Here is a 13282-nt window from a genome sequence, read left to right as displayed (position 1 = left end):
AATCATCGATCACTCTACTCGACTGGCCGGCCGTCAAGGACCCGTTGGATGATGCAAGGAAAGTTGGATATGTGCTCTGTAGTGAAAAAATTTCGCTTGCGCGATTCAGAGCGAGGTGTCGCTACACTTACCTCATCATTATGCGTCCACCGTATTGCTGGTGGCGGTTCCGGCGAGTGCTGCACCACACAGGTTAGATTGATCGTGCTTTCGGTGTTTATGAACAGCTCTGGTCCTCCGAGGATGGTTGTGAGTGGCTCTGTGGATATTGGCTTGGTTAAAAGATGTATAAGTTCCTTTGCTTGCATGGAATAGTTGGTATTTGAAGTAATTCAATAAAAAGTTATGTCATTTCATATCAGTAGAATAATTTCAATACAGTGGATTTTCATGATGCATCAATTTTTTTATTTATTTTATTAGTAATTTCAAGTATATTATGCTGATTTAAGTAGGTATTCAATAATTAGTGATTGAAAACTTTGAATATACGTCTATATTTCTTCATACCTACTGATTACAATATTATATGAATAAACTCAAGAACAGTTTAACAGTAGTTTGAAGAGATAAGAGAAAACATGCAAGAGTGAACAAAATTGCTCAAATATTATCTTTTATGGGTTTACTAATAATAAATAAATATTTCAGGACAATTTTCAAACACGACACGATCTGATCCCATAGTAAGCTTTTGCTTGTGTTATAGAAAATATTCGCTTGTGTTATGAAACTAGATGGCTGACAAACATACGTATATAATTTTAAATAAATACTTATAAAGATAATCAATACCCAGACACAGAGCAAACATCTACATATATCACACAAATATTTGCCCCGGGTGGGAATCGAACCCAACCGAACGACCTCTGGCTTGGAAGACAGGGTCACTAACGCCAACGCCAAGTCAAGTAAGTTACTATAATATTATAGTTAATTCTATAATGTTTATTAATGCTGATATATTACTAACCCACAACAGAGAGGTACATCCGATGACCAATAGGAGGAGTGGTGCCCACTTGGCACTCGTAGATCCCAGAATCTCTTCTTTGTGGGAATCTTACCTGAGGAAATAATTTGTAATGAAGTATATTTCATGTAAAAAATGAGCAGTGAAACTTCTTTAGTAAGATTCAAAGATACCAAAATCATCGCCATACTCAATGACGTGACGGTATTACCGTGAAGCGAAATTTTACTCTCAACGCGCCTAAATAAGTTTCACTTCAATAATTTGTTTTGGAATTATTGTTTCAAATGAGACGATATTCATCATATTTTACGTGAGATAGATATTATATTATACATAATAGCGTCGTCCTTAAAAAATTGGGTATCAATCAAATGAATAATAATAGTTTCATTACTAATTGTATCTTAAAGTAGACTGTTTGTGACTGAATGTGTATTTTTTTTTAAATAACTTAAATTTTTAGTGGAAACTTTGCTGATATGTGTATAGTTTGTTATCTCTTATGTATAAGATATATTGTATTGTTTGTTTCCCAAATATAAATAAATAAATAAATACTAAGTTTTCTTACAATAATGTTCATTTTACTGTTTTATAAACTACTAGCGGTCCGTGGTAGGTACATGTTTAGGTTTTCTTTCCATAAGAACCATCCTCGTACTTCAGGGACTATTATAAAAAAAGAATTATCAAAATCGGTCCACCCGTTCACACGTGATGCCGTGACCAGGGAAAACGGGTTTCATTTTTTTTATAATATTATATTATAGATTATGTATAAAAGGGACAAGTGGATTGATATTTATTGAGTTTAGATCCATTTAGGTAGGCTGAATTTTTTGAATACGACATTCGATTTTTATTCATGAACCAATCTGTCTTCAGGGTATTGTCAACAGAATTATTTAAATGGAAGTACATTATCATCTAAATTAAAGATAAAACATTTCCACGTGAGTTATTTTGTGACATAATTCGGTTTATTAATTGATTGATTCAGTATTTTGTTCATAGAAGTTGTGATTCGTAATTTTATTAATAGCGAATACAACAAGTTTACAAGGATTAAATACCTAAAGAGTATAGAAAACTAATATAGAAACTTTATATATGAATAAACAATAAATATTATATTCTAAAATTTATTAAGGAAATCTTATTATTCAACTTCAACCAATTTTGTTCAATAAGTGAAATGGTGAAATGTTGTAAAAGAAAACTCGATCGTTTCTCATTGTAGATAGGGAGGCGAGGTAGCTAAATGGCGTAATTAAACGGCGCCGTCGAGACTTATCAAAATCGATAGATAAAATAATTTCGAAAAGAAAAGCTTCTATGGTAAAAACCATTTTAGCGGTGGGTTTGGCGTGTACGGATTTTCAAAAATGTAAAAAAAAATAGTTACTTGGGCATTCTCGAGCGCGTCAGATATTCATACTACGTATGCCCCAAGTGCCTCTGATAACAACGGTATACTAATCTGCCGGTTTGCGTGGTGGGGCTAGGCATATTAATTCGTCAAAAATGCACAAAAAAAAAAATTTACTCGAGCGCGTCAGATTTTCGGAAGGGGTGTTAAGTAGGCCCCAAGGAAGCTCCCCTTAAAAAAACTGACGATTTCGGCGTGACGATAAGTTACGATGAATTTTTGAAAATGCAGAAAAAAAAAGTCCTTTTGAAATACTCGAGCGCGTCAGATTTTCATAGGGGAGGTTTATCTCGGTCTCCTGAAAGCATATTTTCTTAATCTGACAAAAATGTTGGTGGGTTCTCTTAATCTGACCGAAAAAGGTTTGAGAGTTTCTTTTTTTTAATCATCGTTATTTCATATCAATTTTTCTTAACACCCTCAGTTTTCGAGATATACTCAAAAAACCGGGAGTTTGAGTTTTTATGATGCTTCAAGTCAAAAAGTTTTAACTTTGGACAAAAATGTAAAGATACCTTTTTTTGTGTAAAATAAAATTACCTTTTTTGTTTATTCAAACTTTTTTTTTTTGTAAAATGTATCGTTCGCGACTTATATACTGCAACGCGTTTTTCGGAAGACGAAATGGCTCCTCCAGGCTTCGTCACGCGGAAACCGGCAGCTTTTGTATTTTTAGTAAGTTTTAGATTATATTCTTCAAAATAAAAATAAAAACAATCGCGCTCGAGAATGCCGGATTAACGTTTTTTTTTTTACAAGTTCGCGACCCTATAACTTGGCGGCGTCAAGGACTTATCGTCAGATTAGTTAAATTTAGTCTTAAAACACTAAAATCAACCCCCAATATCTTAATCTGACGCGCTCGAGTATTTCAGACTATCGATTTTTTTTTACTAATCTGATCGTCTATCCTGGGCGCGCGTCACTACTTAAAGAGCTAAATAGTTAACAAGGTTGTTCTATTAGGTCTACGGTATCTCTCATATCTTAAACTGCCACGCTCGAGTATTGCAGAAAATTCCCCTCTTCGCCTCCCTATCTATTGACATTTTACGCGTAGGTATGTATAAACCATTCCATGTACCTACACCTATTAATTTTCATATAATGCATATTGTTTATAAATCTATACTAATATTAAAAAGCTGAAGAGTTTGTTTGTTTGTTTGAACGCGCTAATCTCGGGAACTACTGGTCCGATTTGAAAAATTCTTTCGGTGTTAGATAGCCCATTCATCGAGGAAGGTTAAAGGATAGGTATATATCATCACGCTACGATCAACAGGAGTGGAGCCACGGGGGTGAAACCGCGCGGAGCAGCTAGTAATTAATATAGTTTAAAAAACTCGCTTAAACTCATGAAATTATTGTTCAGTCACCGAACCTTGATACGTGTGTTATGTTGGAATTAAATCTCCGTTATCGGTCAAAATCGAGTCGAGAGGAATCGTTTACATACAAAGTTTACAACAGGTTCTAAAAAATAAAAGCGTGTTAAAAAAACAAATAATATCATAGCTTGTACAGATGTACACTCACTTTTAGTATCCAATCCTCCGTGTGAGGGTTGTGAACACTGATGAACCTCTGGTCAGAGGTATACGTCATCCGCCCGGATGTTAGGAGGTGGATATCACGGTGCCTTATCCATGATACCTAGACAAATAATTTTTATTTATAATTTTGTTTTTAATCCGTGTCTGTTTCAATTTCTAAATCAACACGATTATTACTACATACTGTAAATTAAAATTCGATTACAATGTTAAAAAATTAAAGCTTAATCTATCCTGAAAGTATGACAAAAACAGTAGGTACTATTCATATTTTTATTTCGTTATTTTGAAATATTTGTTGAATTGTCTCTCTCATCCACTCTTCGTGTCTTTTATATTTACCAATTATAAATAACGCCTGTTAATTAACAAAAAACTTTTAACTACATACCGTTCTGTTCCCAAGATTATGGACCCTACAATTAAGTTGTGCTGTCTTCCCCACTAAAGCAGTGACATTTTTAGAGTACGCCACGTCGAAGTAGGGACCTCTCTGCGCCAGGCCGAGCTCCACGTCACTGTACCCATCCTGCATGTCGGTCAGGCCATTCGTGTTGTCTGTACAACCTGTAGACATTTGAAAACGTCTGTAATTTTTTTTATGGTAACATTTTGAGTCAAAAACACAATATGATTGCGATAGCACTTATAATTATGGCATCATCATTATCATCGTCATAAAATTATCATACTCAGTAGGCAATAAAAAATAAGCCTATTTTATTCAAATGGAATATTTTTAAAAGCTCAATCGTCACGAATAAAAAAACCAAACAAAATCTTAACACTAGTTAGAGTCTCAAGAGCTGTTAAAATCAACTATCTATATCAACTCATTCGTATGTATTTGTAAAATCTACTTTTATAATAAAGGGAAAATGCATGCAATCTCTTTGAGAGTATAATGAAAACTACCGTATGTAATTAATTCCATTATCGTCTCTGTTTTTCTAACCAGAGACGTGGCAATTAAAATCCATGCGAAGTAAAAACTCTTTCTCATTATAGAAACAGTATTTCCAGAATATTATTCCAAGTTTTAAATGAAAGCTCTGTTAGTAATTATACGAGAATGAAATCGGTCAAATTTTTATGTCGTAAATCGTAATCAATAATCATAACGGAGTCTCTTTTTTAATTATCAGTTATATTATGTTCAAATTAAAGATTTTTTTTGTACGTACCATATAAATATTTCTACAAAAAACATAGTTGACATTTACGGATGGATTTTAATGTTTTTTTTTTCAATAGGTTGAGTGATTCGAGACGAAAGTTTTATCACAGAGGCCTTAAGAGGAGGCTCCCTAACATAATTTCTGGCACTGCTATGGTACTAGACGCTTGCTTACACAGCCGTAATAAAGTTGAATATCGCGTGCGCTCTTTGATCGCGTTCGAGCTCGAAACTAAATCTCGTAAGTCTCAATTCTTATTTCGTTTTTAACTAAAGTAATAATTGATCTAGAGAAAAAATATCTTGGGATTGGATAGTAAACTATATTTTCTTACTGTTAACATAAGAAAATATAAAAAAAAGGCATAATTTTTGAATAAAAAATGAATCGAGCGAAAATGTTACAATTACGTAACTGTCTTGTACATGGAAAGAAAAAGACCCAATAAATCATAATATACTAAAGTTCCATTTTGTTTGTATGTGTGACTGTTTCAGAATATTAATGCAAATTCACATAAAATTTAGGGAGCCTCCCCTTAATAAAGTCTTTCGTTTATTTATCTTCTTAATATATATAAATCTCGTGTCACAATGTTTGTCCTCAATGGACTCCTAAACCACTTAACCGATTATAATAAAATTCGCACACCATGTGCAGTTCGATCCAACCTGAGAGATAGGATAGTTTAAACATGTAGTAGGTACCACGGGCGAAGCCGGGGCGGACCGCTAGTTTATTTATATAAATAATAAATAAGTATAAATTATACAATATATAGAAGGTAGTACATAATATAACAAATTGTTAACAATCCATTGCGCTTTGATGTCGAAGCGAATATTAATTTATTAACATACAGTGTTTAGTTCAATCAAAAGTTAAACAGAATACGAAATGGGGGCTTTGTTATAGTTACTGTACGTTTTTCAGAATTGTTTAATAAAGCAGAAACAGCCATTGTTTTATATTCAGCTCGATGATAAACTCCTGGTAATATATCAGAGTATTTATTCGTGTTATTTTAGTAAAATAACGTCAGAGGTTACAATAAACACGATGCGAAGAAATAAGAACCGCGTCTTCCTTGACCGCCTCCTTGGTACTGACAGTGGTTGACGCGTGAGCGTAGAACCGAGGGGTCCTGGGATCGATTCCCGGTGAAGACGAAGAAAGAAAAAATGTCTCGGTCTGGTAGGACACAGAAAGCTGATCACCTACTTGTCCCTAAAGAAAAATCGATCAGTAAAACAGATGTATGCATATAATGCATCTGCCCCTTACCCCACTACGGGGACATGGGACTTCACTCACTCACTCCATTCATTGTTCTGTGAGTGATTTTCAAATTGTATTTTATTAACAACTAGCTTACTACTCGCGGCTTTGCCCGCTTTGTCTAAATTCTAATAAATTATATACTAAAACCTTCCTCTTGAATCACTGTATCTATTAAAAAAAAACACTTCAAAATCCGTTGCGTAGTTTTAAAGATTTAAGGATACAAAGGGACATAGAGACAGAGAAAGCGACTTTGTTTTATACTAAGTATGTAGTGACAAAATAATTCTTATTCAATTTCATACAGTTGTCACAAATAAGATAAAACTATTTAATTGGAAATTACTAGATGAATTACATAGGTACATCTTTAATATTAAAATGAATCGCAAAATGTGTTGGTAAGCGCATAACTCTAGAACGGCTGAACAGATTATGTTAATTATTTTTTTATAATATTCCTTGAAGTACGAGGATGGTTCTTATGGAGAGAAAACGTAAACATGTGCCACGTGCGAAGCCGGGGCGGGCCACTAGTATTTTATAAATACATAATTATGTAGTCCCACCTCTTACTTTTTTTACTGAGTCAACAAAACTTAATTAAAAACATTTTGACAAGTAACTCTACATTAAGATTTATGATTTACTAGACACACAGGAACAAGATACTCAGTAGTTTGGACATAATAACATTATTAAAATTTACAACAACAAAGATTTAGGAAATAAAATACAAAATATATGTTAATACACCCATAGAGGACATAGGACTTCATTATAATAAAATAAACAAATAAAATAAATATTACAACGAATTTAGATGACATAAAATATAAAAAAAATATTTCTCTATTACTACATGTTTATGTACACAATGTTTTCGTTTAATTAATGAGGTAAAAATCTAGAAAAATCTACCTCAGCTAGATATTTTTGTTATCTCTAGAGATTGTATATCCCTTGTAAATAAAACTCAAAGAGATTCCACACTGTTTGAAACGTAATGCAAACATTAACTTTAGTAGTATAATAACAGAGTTAAGAGTTGTCTTTACATAGCATTAGTTTGTTATAAAACTTTAGTATTTGTGGAAATTATAAAGACGACTAATTAGTTGGGTTTTGTGTTATTTTGTGCAGGATAAATTCAAAAGATAGTAAATATTCTTGAATAATATGATACATTTGTATTATTTCACTGTAATTGGTCCTTAACAGAAAAATTTTTCGAATAAAAAAATTATATTGAATTATGTTTCGTACCTTTTCCTGTAAAATTCAGTTCGTATTTCGGGCCTGTTTCAGTTTCAAAAGTTATGCTTTTTAAAAACGTGACAATAAACGCTATGAGATGTGAATAACGCAGTGAGAATTGGGCAAGCATATAGACCATATATATAGGTATATATACAGTCAGTTCGTCTGTTTGTCCAATATCTTTTTTCTCATATAAAAGGCGTTCTAGCAAATCGAAGCAAAAACCCATAAAGAGCGACATCAAAACAGAAAACTTAATACAAGTGAATCGCACCATTACGACAAACTCGGACTTTAATCTGAATTTAAAATAATGCAGAGATTTAAAAACAACTTTATACGAAATCTGGGATCAGTTAAATCCGAGCTGGATTACATCGTGACCACTTTAATCAAGACCTTCCATTATATAGAATGACTTCAAATTTTCGACGTTAGATGGAAAAATTCATAATGGTTGCGTGACTTTGAATGCTTTTGTGAATCCGTGGCGGAAATTAAAGATAAATGTTCGAGTATTTGTGTGTTATGGATATTAAAACTAATGTTCCTGGATTAGATGATTATTTGGAAAATGAATGCTATCCATTAAAGTCTGCATAATGGAGACGTAGGCAGAGTTTTGCGTTGGACAATTTTGAGCAAGATTGTGAGTTTTGTGGTTTATTTAACGCCAATGATAAACCTAGATATTCTTCTAAAATTTGTTTTATAGTTATTTATTATAGGTTATTATTAAAGTTAGTAAATTAAATCAACTTACCAGTCCTTGTGACTAGAGCAAGGGCACCTAATACTCCAAACAGCAGACCCACCGCCATCTCTAGAGCCCTTTACTCATTCTTCTGGCGCAATGAAGATTCGTATCTGGAAAGAAAGAAATACAATTTGAATAATGGTATTTATATCATTATGGTCTTACTAATAAAATGTTACTCATTCGCTATGCAATGGATTAGTTAGGTATTGCAATAACCTGTCTTGTTTTTATGAATGACGTTTCATGTGAGCAAGAGCAGGACACAGCTATGGTAGAAAATGGTAGATCCATTGTTTATATTTTTATTAGTAAGGCCGTTAGAATTTAAACAACGTCAAGAAGATTTTATACTATACTAATAAATATTATAATGAGGAAGGATTTATATTTTATGTAACGAATAAACTCAAAATCTAGTAGGCCCTTAATTAATCTAATTTATTAAATTATATTTTTTTAATCATTGGGGTTCAAAATTCGTATTTTATTAAGAAAGAATAAGGAAGGAAAATTCAAAACCAAAACGCGAAATAATTATCCCAGGCCTCGTGGTTTAATTTAACGTCTTCAGTTTAATAGAATCAAGTCGAATCGTTAAAGCAAATTACAAGAAGCATTCAATATCAGTTCCAAGAAAACTGTACATGAAGCTCATTACAATTTGGTCGCATAATATTCCTCTCCTTGATCCCTATAATTTCATCAGTATCAAAGTATAAGACGGCAAAATAATATTGACCATTTCACAACAAAAATGTTCAAAATGCTTAAGAGCTTTCGATGATTTGAAAGTCGGACATTACGGTTGAATAAATACAGACCCCAGTTTGATCTTGAGTTTAGCCGGAAAGTAATCATTGTCCCTATTTATTCAATTATTTTAACCAGAATTTTGAAACGGTCGAGTATGCTTGAATACAATTTGGGTCACACTCGCGTTTCGAGTGGAGTCGCGTTAATAGGAAAATAATATATAATAACTAGCGGTCCGCCCCGGCTTCGCCCGTGGTACATATGAAAAATAGATGTTGGCCGATTCTCAGACTTACCCGATATGCACAGAAAATTTCATGAGAATCGGTCCAGCCGTTTCGGAGGAGTATGCAGACTAACATTGTGACACGAGAATTTTATATATAAGATGTGATTAAGTTGAACTGTGTTTTATCAATTAATATAACTAAACATAATTATTTACAGTATGTATGTAGGAATCATGATGTTTGATCACCTCCATCCTTGAAGAGATAGAGTATCTCTTGAAGGATGGAGGAATGCTTGCTAAATTAATTTGATTTAACGAGGACGTAGAAGTTTGACTCTGAAATAATGCAGTATTATTGCAGTGCAATAATATGTGACTTAGTATATATTTTTCTACCATATTATGTATTAAATATTGTTTAACATGATTTAAAAACACCAACCGAATCAAAGCTGTGTTTGGCTGTGTTTTTTTTTGGCAATAAATTTCTTTTCTTTCTTTCTTTCTTTCTTTCAAACTATACTTACTAGCCATAAAACATCATGAGAATATTTTAAAGGATATAAAAAATTGATTGAAGATTCTCATAACTAACTAAGTAATAAATAAATATAAAATATAAATAACTTAATATAAAATGAAAACATAATAATCTATACTCTAAGAAATAACACGCGAGGCCGGGTTAAATATTAGTTTGAATGTAATAAGAATGTACTGCGATTCTACACAGCTACCTAATTGATGTAGGTAGTTGATAACAAAACGCAGCAAGTCAACGACTATTAGCAAAGTGAAGGTAGTTGGGTCGAACGTCGTATAAACAACGTCCGAGCCCCTAGGCACGATTCGTACGAATGCGCCACGAGACAAAGGAAAGCGGCTTTTTAAAGTATTCGACAGCTACTTGAAATAATGACAACTATATTGACAACTATTCATCCACAAAAATATTAAATCAAAAGTTACGTCTAACAATACTAATATTATAAAGCTGAAGAGTTTGTTTGTTTGAACGCGCTAATCTTAGGAACTACTGGTCCGATTTGAAAAATTATTTCTGTGTTCGACAGCCCATTTATCGAAGAAGGCTATAACATCATCACGCTATGACCAATAAGAGCGTATCAATGCGTGTAAAACCGCGGAGCACAACTAGTAATCTATATCCTGGTAACAAAATATTATATATACCACTAGATTTCCGCCTGCGGCCTAGCCCGCGTTTTCAAAAGAAAACCCGCATAGTTCCTATTCCCGTGGGATTTCCGGAATAAAACCTATCCTATGTGTTAATCCAAGTTACGCTCTATATGTGTGCTAAATTTCATAGTAATCGGTTCAGTAGTTTATGCGTGAAAACCATACATACATACCAACCTTCTCCTCTTTAAAATATTAGTATAGAAGTATAGATAAACACATTCGTTAACCCGTCTTAGCATAAATATCTCAACGCTACAAGAATTTCAATTTTACTTGTTTCGCAAACTGAGCCCAACTAGCTCGCTATATGTGACAATGACTTGAGAAACTTTCGTCCTTTGTTATGCGAAATGTATGAACAAAGTTTCTGATTAAACGCGCTAGTCTGGGTTTGGGAAAAATTTGTGGTTGTTTGAAGTCTTGTAAATAAGACGTTGGGAGTTTGTGTGACGAATAAGCATGTTACAAGTGGCATAGAATTTACAAGAATAAACATAATATTTACATCTTGACTAAAATAATACGAAATTATACTTACAAGATATTAGGGATTTTTTTAAGCTATTGCACAGCTTCTATCGCGGGCCTTGAGCGCGGGGACCGAATCGAGAAATTCCGTAACGAAAAACCTCACGCTCCCCACTCCGACGGGCGGAGGTGTGGCTTGAAGGTGTGGAGGAAGGAAGGTGGAATTCCTCCATCGAAAAAGAGAGAATTCACGACTAGTCTACTCGACTGGCCGGCCGATTAGGCCCCAATGGATGATGTCGGAAAGTTGTATATATAGCTCTGTAACGAAAAAATTTCGCTTGCGCGATTCAGAGCGAGGTGTCGCTACAAAGGCATAACATGCAATAGCTTTACCGCGGCAGTCCCCGAGTGCCACACGTGAACACGTCGTTTTTTTTACTTTTAGAAGGTTTTTCATCTGCGCTAAAATATAAAATGTCTTTGCAATATGTTTTTATTTCAATAATTTCTCAATCTGCTATTTCTAAATCTAATTTTATTTTTCTTCCCATCAACAAGCGGTGAAGTAATAACTATATAAGTTATTGGTATAGTTTTATCTGTTTATAGTTCTTAAATAAACTAGTTAACCGTCTGTTTTTGTTTTTTGTTTTATTTGAAAGTATTGTATAAATGTAAACATAATATTCAACTGTCATCGACTCTACCTACTGCTGGCTGGAATCCATATTAAATTAACATAAAATAACCTACAGTAAATTATATGTCACACACACTCCTTAAGGAAGTAGCTAGAGGCAATCCCGTGGCCACGACATTTTTAATATAAATAAATTGCATCGAACGGTTTCCCGATTTGTTCACGACAAGGGGACATGGGACTTTACTTTCATCTATTCCAATATTATGAAAAGGAAAATATTTTTGTTTGATTTGGCTTAACTCAAAAACATCTGGATTTATGTTAATAATTATTTTTTTACTATCATGAAGCTCAATCTTTACCGAGTGATAGAGGTGTATTTTTAATCTCAAATTTGGTCAAGCAAAGTCGAGGCAAGGTGCTAGTATTATATACTAATGTAGTTCATGTTTAAAGCTAAATTTGTAATTGTATTGTTTAGCGTTTATATTTTGAAGAAATTCATCAAATCAATACTAATATTATAAAGCTGAAGAATTTGTTTGATTGAACGCGTAAATCTCAGGAACTACGGGTCCGATTTGAAAAATTCTTTCGGTGTTAGATAGCCGGCTATATATCATCACGCTAAGACTAACAGGAGCGGAGCCACGCGGGTGAAAACGCGGAGCGCAGCTAGTATAAAAAATATTTTAACAGGTGAAAACTGCATGGCCAGTCAACATGCCAGTGCCTAGTGAAGCGTAAAATATAATACCTCTAACTTTAACCTTAAATCTAAACTATATTATAAATTTGTTAAAGTTAAGACCTCGAACTTAAATCTCTCCTTAAGGTTGAAATCAGAAAATCGTTATTTAACTGATGTAAGCGTTATAAAATACCCCTTAATCTTACTTTCAGAACCAGTAAATTTAGTGCGTGACTGCTGACATTCACTATCAATATTGCGTCTAGACGAACTAATTTGCAAATATAAATTACAAGCTAGAACTAAGACTTCATTTACGTTGTGTTAAAATGTTATCCAGACCCTAATCTACCTCTGTAAGTTTCATACCGATTAGATGCTGCTGTTTTTACAGTAAGCATAGATACGTCAAACAATTTTCCCAATTTTTTAAGTTTATATTAAAGATTTCCGGCCAAAGGAAATCACGCATAATTCCCGTTTCCGTTGGACCCACGGAATAAAACTTATCTTCTGTCCTTTCTCAGGTCTCAAACTATATTCTTACCAAATTTAATCTAAATCGGTGCAGTGTTTTACGGCGAAGAAGAAGTGAAGAAATAGACGCCAAACAAGCAGACAGATCGACAGATAGAAAGAATTACTTTCGCATCTATAATATTAGTAAGTTATTTCTAAATTTTACGTACATCTACACTAATATTATGAAGAGGAAAACTTTGTTTGTTTGTTTGATTGTAATGAATAGGCTCATAAACTACTGGACCGATTTTGATGAAATTTGGCAAAGACAATATTTAGACCCTGAGAAAGAACATAGGCTACTTTTTATTGCGAAATATG

The 13282-nt window shown here is 33.4% G+C and overlaps 1 protein-coding gene across 2 annotated transcripts in view; it reads right to left on the bottom strand.

The window, feature by feature from the left end:
- LOC123699358 (zwei Ig domain protein zig-8-like) overlaps positions 1–13282 on the bottom strand; it is a 176094-nt gene that overhangs the window by 15512 nt on the left and 147300 nt on the right. For both annotated transcript variants that reach the window (XM_045646288.1, XM_045646289.1), the window contains exons 2-6: positions 8447–8550; positions 4356–4531; positions 3948–4064; positions 977–1070; positions 132–259 (exon numbers count right to left, since the gene is read on the bottom strand). In XM_045646288.1, the coding sequence (XP_045502244.1) occupies positions 132–259; positions 977–1070; positions 3948–4064; positions 4356–4531; positions 8447–8504 (573 nt within the window). In that variant the 5' untranslated portion in view covers positions 8505–8550. The remainder of the gene's footprint in view (positions 1–131; positions 260–976; positions 1071–3947; positions 4065–4355; positions 4532–8446; positions 8551–13282) is intronic.

This window comes from Colias croceus, chromosome 17 (assembly GCF_905220415.1).
Source record: "Colias croceus chromosome 17, ilColCroc2.1".
NCBI lineage: Eukaryota > Metazoa > Arthropoda > Insecta > Lepidoptera > Pieridae > Colias > Colias croceus.
Note: the sequence above shows the minus strand (reverse complement) of the source record. Positions and strands in the feature narration are given on the sequence as shown.